This window comes from Notolepis coatsorum (assembly GCF_963971535.1).
Source record: "Notolepis coatsorum genome assembly, chromosome: 14".
Taxonomy (NCBI): Eukaryota; Metazoa; Chordata; class Actinopteri; order Aulopiformes; family Paralepididae; genus Notolepis; species Notolepis coatsorum.
In genome coordinates, this window is record NC_140178.1 from 4,070,828 (window position 1) to 4,092,847 (window position 22,020).

General features: G+C 43.6%; 1 protein-coding gene across 1 annotated transcript; it reads right to left on the reverse strand.

Moving 5' to 3' along the window:
• Positions 1–1,770: 1,770 nt before the first annotated feature.
• Positions 1,771–14,071, reverse strand: galr2b (galanin receptor 2b; the record flags this gene model as incomplete). Its single annotated transcript, XM_084329815.1, has 4 exons — positions 1,771–1,959; positions 3,200–3,604; positions 4,086–4,272; positions 13,686–14,071. 4 exons carry the CDS (start codon positions 14,069–14,071, stop codon positions 1,771–1,773), a joined length of 1,167 nt encoding a protein of 388 aa, XP_084185941.1.
• Between the last annotated feature and the right edge of the window lie 7,949 nt (positions 14,072–22,020).

The following is a 22,020-nucleotide window of genomic DNA, read 5'->3' on the forward strand; positions in this document are numbered from 1 at the left end:
AGGTTATGATGCCGTTTAAATGCAGTGACAGTAACGTTATTTGAACGTTACATTTCACTGTCCAACAGGGCTGTACCACACACAAGCATTCTAAATAAACAACTACTCAACGAAAAAGAAAGCAGAATGTCACACGACAGACCACAAAAAAATGGTTGACGATTAGCGATAGTAAAACTAAATTTAGCGCCATCTACCTGCCAACGTTTTTACCGGACCAATCCTACCCATGGAACCATGATGCTGCCCTACTCTCACTTGACACGGAGCGAGTGTTCAGAGTCAAATGTAGATCGGTGTCACATTTAATGCCGGTCGATGTCAACGCCGAGCAGCGTTTTGTGTGACACCAAGTGAGCGGACGTCCGTGCGGTTAGAAAATTGGAGTTTCGCACTTTGACTCCGCTTTGAGTCCCGGTGGACCTCCGCGGAGTCCGGTCCGCATACGTTCCGCTCGACTATGGGAGGGCCTTAAGCCCTTTTTGTGGGGGGAATGGGGGTTACAAATTATGAATTTAAGTGTAAAGGGGCATGGGACATTATATAATTGACCTAGAATGACCGTTCCTATGCTCAATTATGTGTATTAAGCGCTGCTCCAACAAGGTGCTAGGCCTAATGGCAGTGAACATATGTTCACCGACGTTCCATGAGGCTGTGGTCATCCCAGAGATCACCATTGATCATTTCACACAGTGAGGTCAAAGAGCTAAAGAATGGGGGCGCCCGAGTGGCACAACCCATACAGCACTACGGTGCCACACGGGCGACCCGGGTTCGACTCCCGGACCCGGTGATCTTTGCCGAATGTCTTCCCCGGTCTATCTCCCGTTCCTCCTCTCTCTCTCTATCTCTCTCTCTCTCTCTCTCTCTCTCTACCGGACTGCCCGGTAGCAAAAATAAATAAAAACATAACATAACATTTTAAAAAAGCGAAAGAAAATGGAAAATCCAGAGGGCTACTATGGGGACTCACATCATCACACGTGAATACAACTGGGTTCATTGGCTTCACACCGTTTAGGTACCACACTATGCAGAGAATGGCAAAATACTATAATAATAATAATAAATTGGGCTGTAAAGGTGAGACTCTTGTGGTGCCATTGAGTTCCAGATATACTTTGAGGTGAAAGGTCAAGAGACACCTTTGTAAATGTCTAATACTTAGCTCCTTCCTCTGCCAGCAGGCGTGACATGGTTGGCACCTTTGATCTCCTCGCGATCCCCATAGCGATGGCTATGTCCATTTCTCCCCATGTTGCTTAACTTAGGAGCGATAGTTACCTCCTTAGCATATGACACCTTTGGCACCCTTTGGATCTCGATGACAGCTTAAGAAAACTAGAACGCCAGGAGACATGAAAGAAGGCGGTGTCGGCTGGCGCCCAAGGCGCCCTGATTCCGTCGCGACGTATCGACCTAGTTTCCGTGGGCCAAGCTTCCTTCAGTTCTCGTCTTTTCAACGTGCCTCAGTGCCGAGTCCCTTGTCGTTTGAATAGATCCGAGTCATAAAGAACAGTCTGGGGGTTTGTGTTCCTAGTATCTCCCGCTGTCTGAAACGGAGTGCTTGGCCCCCCAGACATGAATATACATCACGCAGACTTAACCTAACAACCGAATAGACTTCAGGCGGTTAATCCTTTTTGTCTCCTTCCCCCGTGTGAGATGCCATGATATACTGTATATAACACTTTCGATGAGTTAGCAGCAACGTCTTTTTCATAAAGGCACTGAGCCCATAAAAAAATTGCACCCCGAGTTCCGTCGTCAAGGCTGCTTCTGAAAAGGCAGGTTCGACGATGTCACTGTGGCTTCCCTGGGCTCGGCCACGATGGGCCTGTTTGTCATCTCGCAGGCGTTCTGTCGCGCGTTCTCCTCCGCGATCATCTGCGACACCTCTGTGGAGCCGCCGCCCTCGAACCCGGGCACAGTGTTGGCCACGTGCACCACGTGCACCTTGAAGGAATGAAAACGTTTATTTTTTAACATCGCTGCTGTCGGGACAAAACCTCATAACTCCAAAAACCCAACTTTTCAGCAGATGAAAAAAACGAACACAGATTTGAGGGTGAATAGAGTTAGGAGGTTTAGACAGATGATCGGTTTAATGCTTTCCCATTGTTTAAACTTTGTAAAACCCACACACACATATGGAGGATGATCTACGGAGTTGATTTATATAAAAAAAAATAAAAAATTAAATGGAGTTATGAGGTTTTGTCCCGACAGCAGCGACATGTATTCTCCACATTCCTCCAAACAACAAATCACAGTATCGAGCTCCGTCAAACAGAACAATCATAATAAAAAAGAAAGAAATTATAAACAAAAAGTCAAGAGCAATGTAGTTAGTTAGGTGACATGTTAAAAAAAAGGAGTAGAGGGAAGCTAAGCTTATTGATCCCTACTCCCTTACATTTACATTTGTTCTCCCGTTAATTTGACTTGATATAACATAATTTAGTATAATACATTACAGAATACACTTTTACTTATAGTACAAAAAGAAAAAACTTGATTCGCTTGACAGCAGTAAATACAATACAACACTACATAACACATGATAACATAACTTTGTTTATCTGCATTCCTCATTTCTGTATTTCTCAGTCTAATGTGTATTTCTTTAAGCTGCTTTTTAAATTGTGCCATAATGTTTACTCCGTTTGATGTATTCAGGTAAATTATTCCACAACTTTACTCCACAAACAGATATGCACATTATTTTCACTAGGGATGTCCGATATTATCGGCCGACCGATATTATCGGCCGATATCGGCAGTAAAATGTGATATCGGAAAATATCGGTATCGGTAAAAAAACAAAAAAACAATAAAAAAAAAATTTTTCTTCATTTATTTAACCTTTATTTACCCAGGCAAGCAAGTAAGAACCAATTCTTATTTTATTTATTGTCAAAAGTATGCATGTTGGTTTAATTCAACAACAAGAGATATGTAATGTTAATTTTAACTTTTTTAATTATCATATTTTGCACAGATAATGCTTACATTTAGAACGCCTTTTGAATGCATCCAGTGAAATTATTAGTTACCTGAAATTATTCAGTTATTTTGGGGGGAAACCCTGCATATATCGGTATCGGTTGATATCGGTATCGGAAATTAAGAGTTGGACAATATCGGAATATCGGTATCGGTAAAAAAGCCAATATCGAGCATCCCTAATGTTCACCTTGTTCCGGCCTCCCTTCTTGCTGAAGAGGATGCAGCTGAACACCTTCTTGAAGCCTTTGCGAAAGTGCTTGGACACCAGGGCGTAGACGATGGGGTTGAGGCAGGAGTTGGCGTACGCCATGCAGTGGGAGAGGATGCGGAAGGCGTACGTGGTCTGGTTGAAGGGGAAGTCGCCGTACAGGTAGCACAGGATCACCACGTGGTACGGCAGCCAGCAGATGCAGAAGAGCACGGTGACGATGATGATCATCTTGGTGACCTTGCGCTTGGCCCGCTTGGACTCCGACATGCCGTCCAGCGGGTCCACGGCGGTCCAGAGGTACTTGATGGTCCTGGTGTAGGACAGGCTCACGATCAACACGGGGATGACGTAGCCGAAGAGGAAGGTGCAGGTGTCCAGAACCTAAATCAAATCGACGACACACGTTAATGTCCCCCCCATGGGCCGGACACGTCTTCTTTGAACAAGTCAAGAAGAAACATCACAATTAATCAAGAACACAAAAACGCCATTTTAAATAAATAAAATAAATGCAACACTCCCAGACCCCACGCGAAGGTAAGGAAAAACTCACTAAAACCTAGCAATAGGAAAAAATGCACCAGAGGCAATGTGGAGGAGAGAAACCATAGAAGGGCCGTTCAAGGGGGGGATCTCCCTTCTTAGATGCCGGTGAAAGTAGTGTTGCAATAAAACCGGTGAAACAGTTGGTAAAGCATGCACTCATAATGTGTAGTGAAACACAGATATAAGTGCGTGCGATAGCAACTGAACATTTTGAAAGATTAAAAAAATAGAGCGGATGGCGGATCTATTTAAGGCAAAGGGGGCGGCGGCACAGGGAGGAGGGTCGCGTCCTCCCGGTCATCATCATCATCATCACCTTGCGGTTCTGCTCCTCCCAGCCGGGGATGCACACGGTGCTGTTGGCGTAGTCGATCAGGTCGTAGTAGCTCAGGTAGGGGCCGGCGAAGATGAGGGACAGGCCCCAGATCACCACCATGGCGACCACGGCGTTGCAGGGGGTCCTTAGTTCCCGGGAGCGGAGTGGGTAGCGGATGGCCAGGTACCTGCAGGAGAAAAAGACAGAGAGTGGATTTATAGTGAAACACAACATAGAAAGATATTTTCACTACAATTCGTACCTCATTGCACCTTACCTCGATACCACCTCCCCTGCAGGTTCTATACAACAAGAGGTGCAAATCCAGAGCCTGCAGGATAATGAAAGACCCTCACCACCCCAATAACAGCCTGTTCCAGCTGCTGAGGTCAGGCAGACGCCTGCGAACCCCAGCTACTAGGACAGAGCGGCTTAGGCTCAGCTTCTTCCCCCAGGCCATCAGAGCCCTGAACAATTAACATTGAGTGCCACAGAACACTGAACTATCCACACACAAGCACACATGAACACACACACGACACGCACGCTGTGCACGCTCACACACTAGCAGCCACTTAACACTTTAACTCTCTCGTCTCGTAGTGCTGACCAAGGTGGTGGATGTCTCGGGGTCTTGGCCAAGATTGCAGTGACTGTTCTACGTGCACCACCGAGGCCATGGATCGGCTTCTTACCGTCTTCTGTCCGTGGTCTGTCAACGTGGTTTAGACGTGGAGTTCATTGCTGGGTTAAGTACTTCTATTCTATTCTATTCACATATATGCTTACCACTTGTATCTATTGCTATATTGTCCGCCCATCACAATCACGCGAGCTGTCTAACGCCTGTCCCGTCTCCCTGTGAGTGGCTGTCTCGTGGTGATGACCGGAGTGGTGGACGTCCAGTGATGAAGACCGGGAGGATGCGACCCTCTCCGCTATATCAGCTCTATCTTTAATCTTTCAAAATGTTCAGTTTCTATCGCATGCACTTATCTGTGTTTCACTACTCATATGAGTGCATGCTTTACCAACTGTTCGCCTGTTTTTATTGCTACACTATTATCACCGACATCTAAGAAGGGAGATCCCCCCTTGAATGGCCCTTCTAAGGTTTCTCTCCTCCACATTGCCTGTGGTGCATTTTAACGTGTGTTGTCGGGCCTTACAAATACATTTGATTTTATTTGAAATTTGATTTACCTAAGTTGTACCTCATCCCATTTCTGCATTGTACTGTATACTGTAACTCACTGTTACTCTTTTCTACTCTGTATTGTATATTGTCCATACAGTATGTATATTGACTGAACACTTTTTGCTTACGTACTTTGGACTTTCTATTTTATACTTTTTATCTATGTTTATCTAGCACACTCCCAGGAGCTCATAACAGAAAAAAGCATTTCATAGAAAAGTATTCTGTATTTTTTTTATGACAACAACTAATAAAGAAACTTGAAACTTGAAACCCTAGTGCTGAGGATAAGCGCTCAATGAAGAAGCCCAATCTCCGTGCCAAACATAGAATAGAATAGACTTTATTATACTTCCATACAATGACATTAGGGATTGAAAAAAGAAACATAATATCACAATACTATACAAATATCACAATACTAGGGCTGTCTTAAATACTTCGAAGCTTCGTTCGATGGGCATGGGATTCGAATATGAAAATAAAATTCGATCATATAAAAAAAAATATATATATATATATATTTTTTTTTTTTTTTTGCTAAATCAACTCTGCCTCTCTTTGTTAACTACAACAAGCAATGCTGTTTGTTATTTAAGATGAGGTCGGACTCGGCACTGACTGATTTGTGTTCATTGTGCTGCTTTTATAAAGCCTCAAATGACGGCTTACAATATTTCATGAAAGCAAAGTGTTTAGTTTGTCTAAGATTTAAAAAGGTTTAAACTTTACAGCACTGACAAGGTTGAACAAAGTGGCTGTACAAGTCCCACAACATTAAAAAAAAAATTATAAAATGTATTTAATTTTATTTCGAAGCTTCGAATTAAAATCGAATCTCGGCCCCGAAGCTTCGAATTCCAAAAAAAAATAATTTGAAGGTCAGCCCTACACAATACTATACAAATATCACAATCTATGAATCTATATCTATCAATATCAAACATCTATGCTACTGCTGTCTTTGTAGCAGATTTTATTTGTCAAGCTTGGGAGAGAGAAGACACAATACTTTGTTTTAGACCGAGCTGTAATCTGTATTTTTGTAAATCTGTATTTAGATACTGAAATGTAACGTGTGATGTCATAACGGACCACTGCAACAGTAGGTTGGTGTCTTATATAAAAACCCACGAGGGTTGGACACTTTTGTGTGCATGACATAGAAATAAAATAACCAATCAATCAACCGATGTAATATTCACTTTTCTAAACGGGTTCATCCCGGCCCGGCCACTTGGATATCCGGGATACATTGGCGGAATCACATTTTTAATCCACCAACTCAAAAACAGACTAGGCCGAATAACATTGAATTATTAATGCGCACGTATAACGTACATGTAATTTGCAACGCTCTGATGTGAAACCCCTCTCTCTGTGGACTTAATATTGATTTCACCGCAGATATTATTCTGGCTTAACCCTTTCACTGCCACACTACAGAAGGGTAACCCTTTACTCTCACACTACCCATGGTTACCGTCGGTAGTGTGAGAGTAAAGGGTTAACCTTTTGTAGTGTGGCAGTGAAAGGGTTAAGCTGCTGTTGTGTGGCAGTGAAAGGGTGTATTGTCACAATGAAAGGGTTAATAACCATTTGGTAGTGCGGCAGTGAAAGGGTTAAAGACACACCGTGTAGTATAGACCCTGCCTCAGGGGTGGAAACGGGCGCCGCGCCAGATGCTGCCTGTTATTAGAAAATGATTGTGTGTGTTGTGTTGTGTTGTTGTTTAGTTGTTTGTTTCTGCTATACCGGAGACTCCGGCCTCAGCTGCACCCTGGCCGTGGGGATCAGGCTCGTTTTTCATTTCAGAAAAGAGGAAATCTATAAAGCGTGGCGCACCAGAGGACCTTCCGAGGCCCCCTTCAGTTCATCATTGTCACGACTAGCGGGAAAGCGATCTGCGAGATTGGGCCGTGAGGTTGGAAACCTATTGAATCAATCCCCCCCCCCCCTCTCCCCTTCTAAACTAACCAACTGTGTTGCTGAGGGCCGTCCACGGAGCGACAGCGGCCGTTTTTCACTGTGATGAAGGGTCTCGGCTCGCACGATGAAGAGTTGTAATTATTTCATCGGTTCGACTTTGTGTGTGTTGTGCTACTGGAGTTCATCTAGTTTATACATAATATATATTATACGGATACCTCGGGGTTCCAATTAGGGTGAGAGAGATGAATTTCTCATAGCTTTAGTTAACCCTTTCACTACCACACACTACAGAAGGTTAACCGACAGTGGCTCGGGAGGTAGAGCAGTCGTCTGGCAATCCGGAGGTTCCCCGGTTCGATTCCCGCTCCTCCTCCCCGGGCAGCGTGTCGATGTGTCCTTGAGCGAGACACTTAACCCCTAATTGCTCCCGATGAGCAGGTCGGCACCTTGCATTGGTCGCCTCCGCCGTCGGTGTGTGAATGTGTGAGTGAACGGGTCAAATGTGAGTAACAAATTGTAAAGCGCTTTGGATAAAAGCTGTTATATAAAAAAGGAGCCATTTACCTACTGTAGTGTGGTAGTGAAAGGTTAACCTTCTGTATTGTCACAGTGAAAGGGTTAACCCTTTGGTAGTGTGTGGCAGTGAAAGGAACACATTTCTTTAAATTAGGAATCGACAGGCGCCTAATGAAAAGGGCTGTATTTTTCCACACATAGAGAATCAAGAGGATTGATTGCCTGTACAAATGGAGAGCTGTGAGAGCGGACAGGACAAGGAAGCCCCATCCTCTCTAATTGGCTTTCGCACTCGGAACTGGACCCTCGGTTTACATTTGAATATTCCCGAGGGGCACATGTGGTGATGTTTTGAATATAAATGACACGATACATTAGCCTTGCTGTATTTGTTGAATTGTGTCAGTTCAATGAGGGCCACTCATAAAGCTACTGCCATGTCATGTGGCGTTCAGAGGGCGGAGGAGAGTGTTTATGTTCCCTTAGCCCTATGTTCCCACAGCCCTGTGTTCCCACAGTCCTATGTTCCTACACCCCTATGTTCCTACACCCCTATGTTCCCTCAGCCCTATGTTCCCTCAGCCCTATGTTTCCTACAGCCCTATGTTCCTACACCCCTATGTTCCCTCAGCCCTATGTTCCTACAGCTCTATGTTCCCACAGCCCTATGTTCCCTCAGCCCTATGTTCCCACAGCCCTATGTTCCCACAGCCCTATGTTCCTACAGCCCTATGTTCCCACAGCCCTATGTTCCCACAGCCCTATGTTCCCACAGCCCTATGTTCCTACAGCCCTATGTTCCTACAGCCCTATGTTCCCTCAGCCCTATGTTCCCTCAGCCCTATGTTCCTACAGCCCTATGTTCCTACAGCCCTATGTTCCCTCAGCCCTATGTTCCCTCAGCCCTATGTTCCCTCAGCCCTATGTTCCTACAGCCCTATGTTCCTACAGCCCTATGTTCCTACAGCCCTATGTTCCTACAGCCCTATGTTCCCTCAGCCCTATGTTCCTACAGCCCTATGTTCCCACAGCCCTATGTTCCTACAGCCCTATGTTCCTACAGCCCTATGTTCCCACAGCCCTATGTTCCTACAGCCCTATGTTCCCACAGCCCTATGTTCCTACAGCTTTATTGATCCCCTTTATTGATCCCCTTTATTGATCCCCTTGGGGAAATCCGGGCATCATAGCAGCATGGGGGGGGGGGGGAGGGGAAGTACAGGTATGGGCAGGGTAATAGAAAGACATAAATATCTGCAATAAAATTACAGTGTAAACAACATAAATAATTCTAAATGAAGAAGCACTGCTCTCCCGTGAGAGACGCCCCCGTGTGGACAACCTGCCTCACAGCAGCGAGGTCAGAGGTCACTACAAGTAGGCTCCCCTCTGGACCTCAAGTGGAATATGAGCGATCGATGTTCAATCAATGCAAATAATACACTGAGGCTGTGTGGTATTGTGGAGGATATACAGAGCTCACCTCCCCCACTCCCCTCCTCAACCCCTCCCTTCCCCTCCCCTCCATCCCGTCCCTTCTCCTGTGTCCCCCCCCCCCCCCCCCCCCCCCCCCGCGTGTAGCTTTTCTCCAACGCGTCCGTGTTTCCGGGTTCCCGTTTTGCGCTCTGATTGGCCAGGTCATGTGACATGTGCGCCAATCGTGGGACGGCAAGTTCTGCGCCTATTTCCGGGTCGAACAGCCTGCAAACTACCTGACGCCTAGTTTATCACTGGTTAAGCTTAGGCGACTCTTTCGAAGTTGGTTAAGGTTAGAGTTTGGAATCAGGGCAGGCGTTCTATCGCCCTGCTCTAAAGACAAACTCTAACCTTAACCAACTTCGAACGAGCGCCTAAGCTTAACGGGTGTAGAAACTTGCGGTCCCGCGATTGGGCGTACGCGTCACATGACCTGGCCAATCATAGACGCGGAAACACGAACGCGTTGGAGAAAGGCTACAGGTGTCCCCCCCGCGTGAATATTAAAGGCAACCAACTTGTGTTCAGCTTTTCTCTGATTGGCCACGACCCCATGCCGCTAGCCCGCCCCCTTTTGCCGCGATCGCGGCAGGAACCTTCAAGTTCCCTGGTGCAAAATAAATCTGGTAGTTGGTTTATGACGTTAATTAATAATAAACACTGTTAGGACTCTTAATAATAAACACTGTTAGGACTATCTGACTCTTAATAATAAACACTGTTAGGACTATCTGACTCTTACTAATAAACACTGTTAGGACTATAAACACTGTTAGGACTATCTGACTCTTAATAATAAACACTGTTAGGACTATCTGACTCTTAATAATAAACACTGTTAGGACTATCTCGATTCACGCGTCACTACTGTAATTAGAAACTCTGGGTATCACTGTACATCAGTGTGGAACTGTACGCTGTAACGTTATTATTTTCATAAACCAACTACCAGATTCACTCGTCACTGTACATCCGTGGAGGCTGCTGAAGCGCCAGCGGGGCGATGCGGTGGTTTGTCCCCGGCTTCCGTGCGCCGCCGGCGGCTTGACTCGGTCCAGCTCCAGCAGCAGCGGCCGTGCTCCGTTGTAGAAGCCCTTTCAATGACAGAGCTCTCATATTTTGCGAATGCATAAACTATATCTTAAATTATGGCTATGTGTCTAATATGGCTGTCGCTTATCAATGACTTCGCGACAGCCATATTAGACACATAGCCATAATTTAAGATATAGTTTATGCATTCGCAAATATGAGAGCTCTGTCATTGAAGTGGGTGGTGGCAGCGTTACTAACAGCGTTCACCCTGATGTAAAGTAGCGATTTTTATTGTTTTGTCATGACAAACCAATTACATAATCCCAACATATGTGTAAAGAAACAACATATTCCAGTTAACGGTATATTTTTTTAATGATTCATTACGGTATAAATTAGGTTAACTGGAGCTGCGTATTGCTGGCTCTCATATTTGCGAATACAATAGCGTTCACCCTGATGTAAACAATTCTACAACGGAAGACGGGCGGCGCAACTCTCTGCCGCGCGGCAGCGCGGTCACGTGGCCGTGTGGCCAATCAGAGAAACGCTGAACGAAAGGCTGAACACAAGTTGGTTGCCTTTAATATTCACGCGTCCCCCCCCCCCCCCTGCCTCCTGACTATAATAGGGGGCCCCTCACACGTCATTCACTCTCCTCGTCCTGGGTAATTTTTTAGCTGATCACCTGAGCGAGAGCCACTCAGCCATGTCTCTAACTGTCTTGTACCTATTTGACCTATCTGGCTAATAAACCATATTATCCGGATCCACTTGACTGAGTAAGTTATTCCCATCAATAATATCCACAACAGTACAGTATGTTCTACCAGACCGGAGGGCAGTGGTTAGAAGGCTGCCTGTGACCACAGGAGAATAGCGCTATATATTTATCCATCCGTCTGAATATACCTGCATATATTCCTTCTATACACCTACTTATACACCTGCATATAACCCATATAACTCTTTATGATAGCATGTACAATAGTGCTTTATATGCCGTGTATATATATATATTTACCACATATATATACACATATCTGTCTGAATATACCTGCATATAATCCTTCTATATACCTACTTATACACCTGCATATAACCCATATAACTCTTTATGATAGCATGTACAATAATGCTGTATATACCGTATATATACAGTATATTTATTGTTACCATATATATCTATCCACATCTGTCTGTACATAACTGTATATAATCATTTACATATCTGTAGATACTATATCTATACATATCCCTTACCTACTCTTATTAGTTACGCTGCTGGCCAGTATGACTTACTACCATAGTGTCTTTATACCTGTATCACTGTACATATTAATACTACAACTCTGTAGATACATCTGATTAGCACCATTACTCAGTAGTACTAATTTATAGCCAGTTGAATCACCTGTATATGGTATATTACTGTTGCACTCTACTGTTACATTTGCACTCTGGTTGGATGACAACCCTCTTTTTGTTGTACTGTACTTGTGCTGTATGATGTCAATACATTTGAATCTAATCTCATCTAATCTAATCTAATCCAATATAATATAATATAATGTGCTGCATTGTGGACTCCTCTATGTCTATTCAATTGATGTCTATTCAATTCAGTGACAGTGGTACGGCTTGTAAATGCCATAATTAATTCATTAACTTTTGACCGATCAAACGGATCCATTTTGTTTGATTTGTTTTGAAATCAGGCAGTAGGGATTAGGGATGGGTACCGAATTCGGTACTTTTAAGGTACCGAACCGAAACACGTCGGTACTACCGAGTATCGATTCAAGTGAGATACCAAAAAATAAAAAATAAAAATGAGATTTTTTTTTTTTACCTTTTTTCTTTTCATGTCAACGTTCACACGCACAATATATGCTTACCTAGGATTTGACTTGATTCAACAACTAAGCAGTCGGAGCGATGGCAAGCCGAAAACGGTCGAAATTGTAGTTATTTGAAGCTTGGATTATTTTTGTCACGACTGAGGTAGGTAAATAAAAAATTTTGAGACTAAAGTACCGAAAAAAGGTACCGTTGGGTACCGGTATCGATTCACAGGTACCGGTACCGGTACCGTATAGGTTCAAATGTGAAAGGTACCCATCCCTAGTAGGGATGGGCAAAACTCACACAATTACAATTCGATAGTCACTGGGAACTATTAGAATACCCCCCCCCCGACACACACACACACGTTAACGTATGGTTTTGTTTTTACTTGATAGCGAACATGAGTTAATCCAACAAGCGAGCTAGCTGCTATTAGCTAAGCGCTAATGCTAGCAGACCGGACGAGCGTATTTCTGGGAACAAAAGCAATCATTCTGAAAGTTACATCACTGATGCTTGAAATGTGTGAGTTTAATGAGACAACGTGGCAAATGTACAAAACGTTGCTACAATGTACTGTAACATCTCCGATCTTTCTTTCTTTTCTGTTCCCCCAGCTGTTAACAGACTGTTATAGGCTATAGCTACCTGTACCCAGCATGCCGTTCAGCGGTGTAACAGTTAATATAGCCGGGTCCCCTCTCAATACACAACAACAGTGTAGTTGCCGGTAAAAACAAGGGGAAATGAGCGGTCAGGTGGCGTAGCGGAGATTGCGTTCGTCACCAACACCGGAGCTCACAGCTCCGGGGTTGTCACCAGCTTGGCTGGCCGTTCACACTAATACAATTGGCTGTATTAGAGGGTGGGAAAGCTGGCGGGGTGGGTCCGGGTCGTTGTAAACAGCGACTCCTACAGTTCGGTCGGGGCGCCTGCTCAGCGCGGATAGGATCTAAGGGGGGTAGTGTGATCCTCCCACACGCTACGCCCTCTCAATGAGAATCCGCGCTGCCAGGTGAAAAGAAGCGGTTGATTGGCTGGACGTGTGTCGGAGGAAGCACGTGATAGCCTCCACTCTCCCAGACCGACTGTGGGGGGTAAGTGCGCAGCGACCAGGAAGGGGATTGGGGATTGGCATAACGACTAACATTGGGATGGGAGAAAATCGGATGAAAAAGGAGGGGGAAAAAGATCAATAATAAAAATTAAAAAAAAACAAGGGGAAATATATTTTTTGAGACAAAACTATATTTGCATAAACTATTCTACGACTATTGGGGGCGACAATGGCTCAAGAGGTAGAGCGGTCACCAAGGTAATCGGAAGGTTCCCGGTTCGATTCCCATTCCTCCCGGGCAGCATGTCTTTGAGCAAGACACTTAACCCCCTAACTGCTCCCAGGCATCGGTGTGTGAACGGGTGAACGTGAGGAAAAAAAAATTGTAAAGCGCTTTGGATAAAAGAGAGATATATGAATGAATGCACCATTTCACATTTATTAGATTTTCTATAATTTATCGACACCTCGTCCCCATCATCAGCCCGCTAACCGGGGGCGGGCGGAGAGATACAAACCGCGAGTCGTCTCTTCTTACCTGTCGACCGACACGGCGGCGAGCGTGAAGCTGCTGGCGTACATGGTGAGGTTGATGAAGAAGTGCACCACCTTGCACATGAAGGAGCCGAACACCCAGCCCTCCAGGGAGTAGATGGTGGCCTGGAAGGGCACGCAGAAGATGATGAAGAAGAAGTCGGCCACGCTCAGGTTGAGGATGAAGAGGTTGGTGGTGTTGTAGCCCACCTGGCCGCTGCGCAGCAGCACGGCGAGCACCAGGCTGTTGCCCACGGTGCCCAGCAGGAAGATGAGCGAGAAGACCACGGACACCACCACGCTGGTGACGTTCACCTGGTGGCTCTCCGACGACAACGACGCGTTGCCTCCTCCTCCCGCAGCCCTGCTGAAGTCCTCCAGGTCAGACATGATGCTGGCGTTTCTGAAGGAGAACGGGGGGGGGGGGAGGGGGGGACGCGAGAAAACAAACGAGCGCGGGTTTTTGTTAACATGGTTCTCATCAGAATCAAATCAAATCAAATGTATTTGTAAAGCCTGAAATCACAAGGTAATGATGCCCCCATGGGCTGTAGAAGTCTTCTTGAACAAGTCAAGAAGAAACACCACAATAAATCCAAAAGAAAAAACACCATAACATTTTTTATTTTTTAGATAAACTCATATTTTATCCCCATGCCAATCTGGTTTCAGACCTTACTACTCCACAACACAGCCCTTCTGAAATGTACCAATGATGTTCACTCATCAATGGATAATAACACGGTCACTGGTGCAATATGAAATGATAAAAAAATAAATTAAAAATCTAACCCTGACTAACCTTACTGTCATGCACTTGTCCTAATAAACTAACCTACACTGTAACACGCAACACTTTGATGAACATTGTTACTCAGCTGATAGAGTTGTACCCTTCTTGCTGTCTTGTCGTACAGAACTTGTAAGTCGCTTTGGATAAAAGCGTCAGCTAAATGACTAAATGTAAATGTAAATGTAAATTTATAGATCTTACAAAGGCCTTTGATTTGGTTGACCATTTATCTTCTTCTTGACAAATGGGTGCTATTGGTGTCTCTAATCATTCTTTACTTTGGTTCAACTCATATCTCCACCACAGACGCCAGTGTGTATCATATCAGGGTCAACAGTCTGACCTTTTGATTATGGACACAGGTATTCCTCAAGGTTCATCTTTAGGACCATTATTATTTTCTATATTTGTTAATGATCTCACCCAGATACCATCTGACTGTCATACTCAATTATACGCTGACGATACAGTGATTTATTCCTCCAAGTCTGATATCCTACAAATTCAGTATGCTTGACAGACTATTTTTGATGCTGTTCAGAAATGGTTAGCTATTAACAAACTTCTATTAAATAAGTCCTATAGTATGCTGTTTGGTAGTAGATCAAATTTGTTGCAAATATCAAATAATTTGTCGATTATGTTTTTAGATGGTACTCCTCTTGAGAATGTCAATGAATATAAGTACCTGGGTCTTTGGCTTGATTCTCAACTCACTTTCAAGTCACATATTGATGCTGTGATAAAGAAAACAAATACTGTATTTCCCTCCATGTTAGAACAATTATTATTACACAGCTGGTACTTCCAATAGTGGACTATGCAGACATTTTCATTGGTTGCTTTTTGTTTTCAACTGTATCTACTTTAATTATGCGCCCTATCTAAAGCAGTTCCTAATTCCATATACGGTAGTTCATCCTACAGTATAATTTAAGAAACACGGATCATCCTTTCTTTACGATACCTCGAACCACCAAAGTTATTGGTCGACTTGCCTTTAAATATAAAGCTCCAGCTGATTGGAACAAACTGCCTAGTTCACTCAGATCTCTCACTTCTTACCAGCTATTTAAGAAATCTTTGATTACTCATCTGCAGACTATACTTGCACTTGTTACTAATTGCATCTGATGTACCGTGTTATGGTTTACATGTTTACAGATCAAACTGTAATTTTTTGTGTACACTTATATGGGAACATATTGTGGCAGATATCATCCCTCGTCACTTGGTTACGTGGAGGAAGGGCGATACTATTGCCACGGGCAGAGGAGTAAATTAAGGAGTTGATTGGGACTGATAGAATACACCTGTGCACCACGAGATCACCCACATGCCACACAGACACACACAGAGACACACACAGCATAAAGCCCTAGGAGAGACAGAGAGAGGTTGAGTGGAGGTGAGGAAGGAGCAGAGAGCAGAAAGAGAGAGTGTTATACAGAGTTTGTGAGGTGAGAGGTAGTTGAGAGGAGAGGTGAGAGCGAGAAGGTGTTCGTGGTACTGGACCCTGGACTGGCTGTCAGATACCCCCCTGTGAAACTGACCCTGGACCGGAAGACAAACCCTGAGTATTGAACATTCCCTTTTTGTACGAGAGCCTGATACGTGTTTTGACCCTGGACTGTTATCCGACTACTCTAATTGCCCATCGGACTATTCTATTCAATAAATATCTTTTATTGATTGAAATTGTGCTTGTGTGGACAGTTGAATTTGTTTGTTTTGAACCGTGTCGAGCCTGAACACCACCACAATGCAGTATATTGACGATCCTCTTGGGAGGAATCAGTATGGACTGTGGGGGTGAGCTTGGGAGAGCATCGGTCAGTGTGTACGTGTATTTTGTGGTCCTGTGTTTTGTTTTGTTTTGTTTTGTTATGTATTGTATTGTATGTTTTGTACGTTTTGTATTTTATGAGGGGACATGCGTTGCTATTCCTAGCACTATTTGGGCAACTTTACAACAATTCCTGTTAGTCTATTGAAGACATCTGTAAGTTTTTTTTCAAAAAAATGCATTGTTTTATATTTCTAATCAAGTACTTAAAACCATCATTTTTCAGCTTCGAGATTTCAGGCTGTTATGGCCTGGCTCCGCCCATAAGCACTTTGAGTGACAGTCAGTCCACACAGTCTGCGACTGGTAGACAGAGACAGAGAGAGAGAGAGAGAGAGAGAGAGAGAGAGAGAGAGAGAGAGAGAGAGAGAGAGAGAGAGAGAGAGAGAGAGAGAGAGAGAGAAAAAAAGACAGGCCGTTATTGACAAGGCTCTCTCTTCCTTTCTCTCTCTCCCGTGTGTGCCGCGCGGCAGGTCCCCCCCCCCCCCCCCAAGTGCTCTCTATCTCTCTCTCTCTCTCCCTCCAGAGTGCATGCAGAGTATGAGGAAGTGGTTTCCACTCGCTGTGTACAGTCAGTCTATGTAGATTGTGGGCGGGCATTAGTTACAACCACAGAGCCAATCACATCACTGTCTGCTACCCAGAGCCTGAGTAACGTCATTCAGGCCTTCAAATCAGGATGGCCTAATTTACTGGAGCAGGTAATTATCTGAGCTGAATCAGAGAAATCCGCCAATATGGTATTTAGACACTAAAACACATTGATACTAACTCCTATTACTATAATACAATGCTAGAGACTGAAAAATGACATTTATAATGCATGTCGAAAACGAGGATATCTATATAGCATATCTCAAGGGGTTTATCCTTCAAATCAATTTCAAATTTCAATGGTCACAGACCTGATTTTCTATCAGCCATGCTTTGAGTGTGTGTGTGAAGGACCTGAGTGTATCAGTACTGCGGATCTCATCTGGATGTGTGATGGCAGGGTGTTCCAGAACTCTGCAGCTCTAATCGAGAAGGCTGATTTGAATGAGCTTTTCCTCCCTGGGATGATAACATTTCCCTCTATTACTGTTCTGGTGAACCTGCTGCTTTTTGTCAAGAGAGAGAGGTGGAGAGAGAGATGGTGGGGCCAGACAGTGTTGGATTTTAAACCAGCATCATAGTATTGCTGTGTGTGTATCAGGGTGGGTGGCTTGGTCTAGTGGTGAGAGCACCTGCCCCCACCACAAGCATTATTAGTTTGACTCCCAGTCATGCTGTTTTGCAATACGTGAATATTACGTATGGCTATAACATGGCCATCATACATTATGTATCTTTTTCCTGTGGTTGATAAATACTTTATTTATGAATTTGGTATCTGGTATTATACATAATAAACAGGTTAGTTTTGACCCCATCTTCTTGAGGAGTATTTTGAATAAACTGCTGAGATTGTTGTAGTGTTCATAATATAAATCTACCATAGTTTCACCCTACATTTTCAGTTTTCCCATGTGCTTTTCAAAACAACAAGATGTCCTGCTCTCTGACGGTAACAAGGTTGAAAAATTTACAAAACCAATTAAGTGATGAATATTAGTTATCCTCTAATGATACAAATAAAGAAGAAATGATGGAACATGAAATATTGATCCCTAGCTTCTGTCTCTCTGACAGTTTCTATTAAACGCATTAGAGGTATGGATGGGCATGAGTCATGTTTTACCAGATTGAATACTCGAGTAGTACTCAAGTAATTGTTTAGGGAAATCAATTTTTCCAACGCATCTTAAAGCGCATGGCAGCAGCAATAATAATGAGACATTGTACAGAGTCACACACACTACCCTCTCACTCCGCCTTAACAAGGCACAGCAATAAACCTGAAGCTCAACGCTTACTTAAAAGGAACACGCCAACCTTTTGGGAAATTCGCTTATTTGCCATCTTCCCCCGGAGTTAGAGAAGCAGATACATACGTACCCTTTTCTTCTCTGTGCATTCAGAGTAGGGAACACCCGCACGTTAGCCTAGCTTAGCGTCATTCACTGGAAGTAGGGTTGTCCAGTTACGACAGTCACGAAATACACTCCAAATACAACTCCAAAACGTTCCTGTAAACATGTTGTGACCTGTGTGTATTTACCACGTGGACAGATAAAAAAAATTTAATTAGACATTTTCGTTTTCTAAGCAGATACTATATAATCGGAATTTTTTTTTGCCGAACTGCCTGGGCGTCAATAAAACCAATGTGACTAGCGACAAGCGACAAGACGCACTTTCATTGAGTGAAGTGGATATCATCAGATAGTAGTAGTATCTAGATAAATCACAACTTTACAATCATGCCTCTGTGTGTTGTGTAAAGAGTGGTGCTAAGAAATCATCGAGGCCAGGGTTTAATTTTTCATTTCATAGAATTCCAACTAAAGATCCGGACCGGTTGAAGCTATGGCTACCTGCTCTGAACATAGATTCCAACACACCAATAGAAATAATCAAGAACCATTGTGTTTGCTCAGAGCATTTTTGCACAAGATGACTATTATGAAAAAATGCTACTTAGTAACCAAACCATGAGACGTTTTCTGAAGGACACGGCCATCCCATCCCTCAGCTACCGAGCTTCTATCCCCAGGCCTTCAGGATGCTCAATGTGGACTCAACCCATCCATTCTACATTCACTGCACACACATCCACATGCACACATTGTACTGTACATACATACTGTATGAAGCACAATCTCAAGAGGCTCACGCAGCAGAACCAAGCATTTCACTGTAATGTACACGGTGTACCTTATATGTGACTTGAACTAGGAAGTGCCGCAGCACGGGGGAGCAGTGCTTTTTACTGTCGGCATGACCCTGACATCTATTACAACACTCATAATCCTGGCTCTCCCCCGGGAGGAGTCTGCTGCTCCTAACAGAATACAAATGACCAATGAGCTGGGCGGTCATCCATTAACTGGCTAAAAGGCAGGGTACGCATTGTGACTGATTGAATCCTCTCTCCTTCAGCTCAACCCACGACGTGTACACATGCCAGATTATAGAGCCTTACAGAAAGTACACGCCGGTTCTGACATATTATAGAGCTTTACAGAAACTACATGCCGGTTCTGAAATATTATAGAGCTTTACAGAAACGACATGCCGGTTCTGACATATTATAGAGCTTTACAGAAAGTACACACCAGTTCCTAAAGATTATGGAGCTTTACAGAAAGTACACGCCAGTTCTTAAAGAGTATAGAGCTTTACAGAAAGTACATGCCGGTTCTGACATATTATAGAGCTTTACAGAAAGTACATGCCAGTTCCTAAAGATTATAGAGCTTTACAGAAAGTACACGCCAGTTCCTAAAGATTATAGAGCTTTACAGAAAGTACACGCCAGTTCCTAAAGATTATAGAGCTTTACAGAAAGTACATGCCAGTTCTTAAAGATTATAGAGCTTTACAGAAAGTACACGCCAGTTCTTAAAGATTATAGAGCTTTATAGAAAGTACATGCCAGTTCCTAAAGATTATAGAGCTTTATAGAAAGTACATGCCAGTTCTTAAAGATTATAGAGCTTTACAGAAAGTACATGCCAGTTCCTAAAGATTATAGAGCTTTATAGAAAGTACATGCCAGTTCTTAAAGATTATAGAGCTTTACAGAAAGTACATGCCGGTTCTGACATATTATAGAGCTTTACAGAAAGTACATGCCAGTTCTGACATATTATAGAGCTTTACAGAAAGTACACGCCGGTTCCTAAAGATTATAGAGCTTTACAGAAAGTACATGCCGGTTCTGACATATTATAGAGCTTTACAGAAAGTACATGCCAGTTCTGACATATTATAGAGCTTTACAGAAAGTACACGCCGGTTCCTAAAGATTATAGAGCTTTACAGAAAGTACATGCCAGTTCCTAAAGATTATAGAGCTTTACAGAAAGTACATGCCAGTTCCTAAAGATTATAGAGCTTTACAGAAAGTACATGCCAGTTCCTAAAGATTATAGAGCTTTACAGAAAGTACACGCCGGTTCTGAAATATTATAGAGCTTTACAGAAAGTACACGCCGGTTCTGAAATATTATAGAGCTTTACAGAAACTACATGCCGGTTCTGACATATTATAGAGCTTTACAGAAAGTACACGCCAGTTCTTAAAGATTATAGAGCTTTACAGAAAGTACATGCCAGTTCTTAACGCCCTATATTCTGGTGTGGCAGACAAATATTATCAACCGCCTTCGACTCGTCCAGAACTCAGCCGCCAGGCTCGCGTCGGGCACCAAGATGAGGGAACACATCTCCCCAGTCCTTGCATCCCTACACTGGCTTCCGGTGAAACAAAGAATACATTTCAGGATCCTCATGTTCGCTTACAAAGCCCTAAACGGTCTCGCCCCCCCAGCTTACATCGAGGAACGCCTGGTCTGATCGCGTGAATACTTTGGACAGCCGAAGAGTGCTTCCGCGTTCGAGTTTTGCGCTCTGATTGGCCAGGTCATGTGACATGTGCGCCAATCGTGCGACAGCAAGTTCTTCGCCTATTTCCGGGTCTAACAGCCTGCAAACTACCTGGCGTTCTATCGCCATGCTCTAAGACAAACTCTAACCTTAACCAACTTCGAAAGAGTGCCTAAGCTTAACCGTCGGAATCAGGGCAGGCGTTCTATCGCCATGCTCTAAGACAAACTCTAACCTTAACCGACTTCGAACGAGCGCCTAAGCCTAACCAGCGTAGAAACTTGCGGTCCCACGATTGGGCGTACATGTCACATGATCAGAAATGACCTGGCCAATCAGAGACGCGGAAACACTCTTCGGCTGCCCAAAGTATTCAGGCGGTCCGATCAGCCAGCTCCAGATCCCTCAGATCCAACAGTCAAATCTGCCTTAAGATCCCAAAATCAAGACTGGTGACGAAGGGAAGCGGAGCTTTCGCAGTCGCAGCGCCGAAACTCTGGAACAAGCTCCTGCTAACCATCACATCTGCAAGTACTCTATGGACTTGTAAGGCCATGCTCAAAACTCACATTTTCGCCATAAAAAAAATCCTTGAGCTCGTTTTTGTGTTGTAGAATGACAGGTGTATTACGTCCGTCTGTTCTCTATCTGCTTTGGTTGGCCTGCATGTATTTTTTTCTGTTTTCTTATTGTTTCCTGTCTTTATGTTTTTTTCTTTTTTGCGGGCTGCGCCCTGTGGCTGATGTAACTATTGGTTGAGGGACGCAATATAAATAAATGTATCAAGTTCAAGTTCTTTAATAGTTGTCATACAGAAGTACAGAATACTTTCATACAAAATGCTTCTTACTGTTACGCTCCAGAGACTGTGCTAGACAAGATAGTATCAAATAACATAATAACATAATATAGCATGAATTTAGAAGAAGAAAATGAGGTCACAGTGTTCGGTATAGACATATGTACAATGTTCTGAGTTACCATATAATATACAATACACAATACTATGCAGTGTACTAATGTACAGTACTATCTAGTGCAAAGCAGAAATGGGATGAGGTACAATTTTAGGTACAATTTACAGTAAGGTGTACGAGTTGTAGTGCAATCCTTCATCCATAAATATAAAGTGTGGGGAGTGGGTGCTACAGTGTGTTTGTTTAAAGTGGGTGTGTGCTATAAGTGTGTGGAGTGGGTGCTACAGTGTGTTTGTTTAAAGTGAGTGTGTGC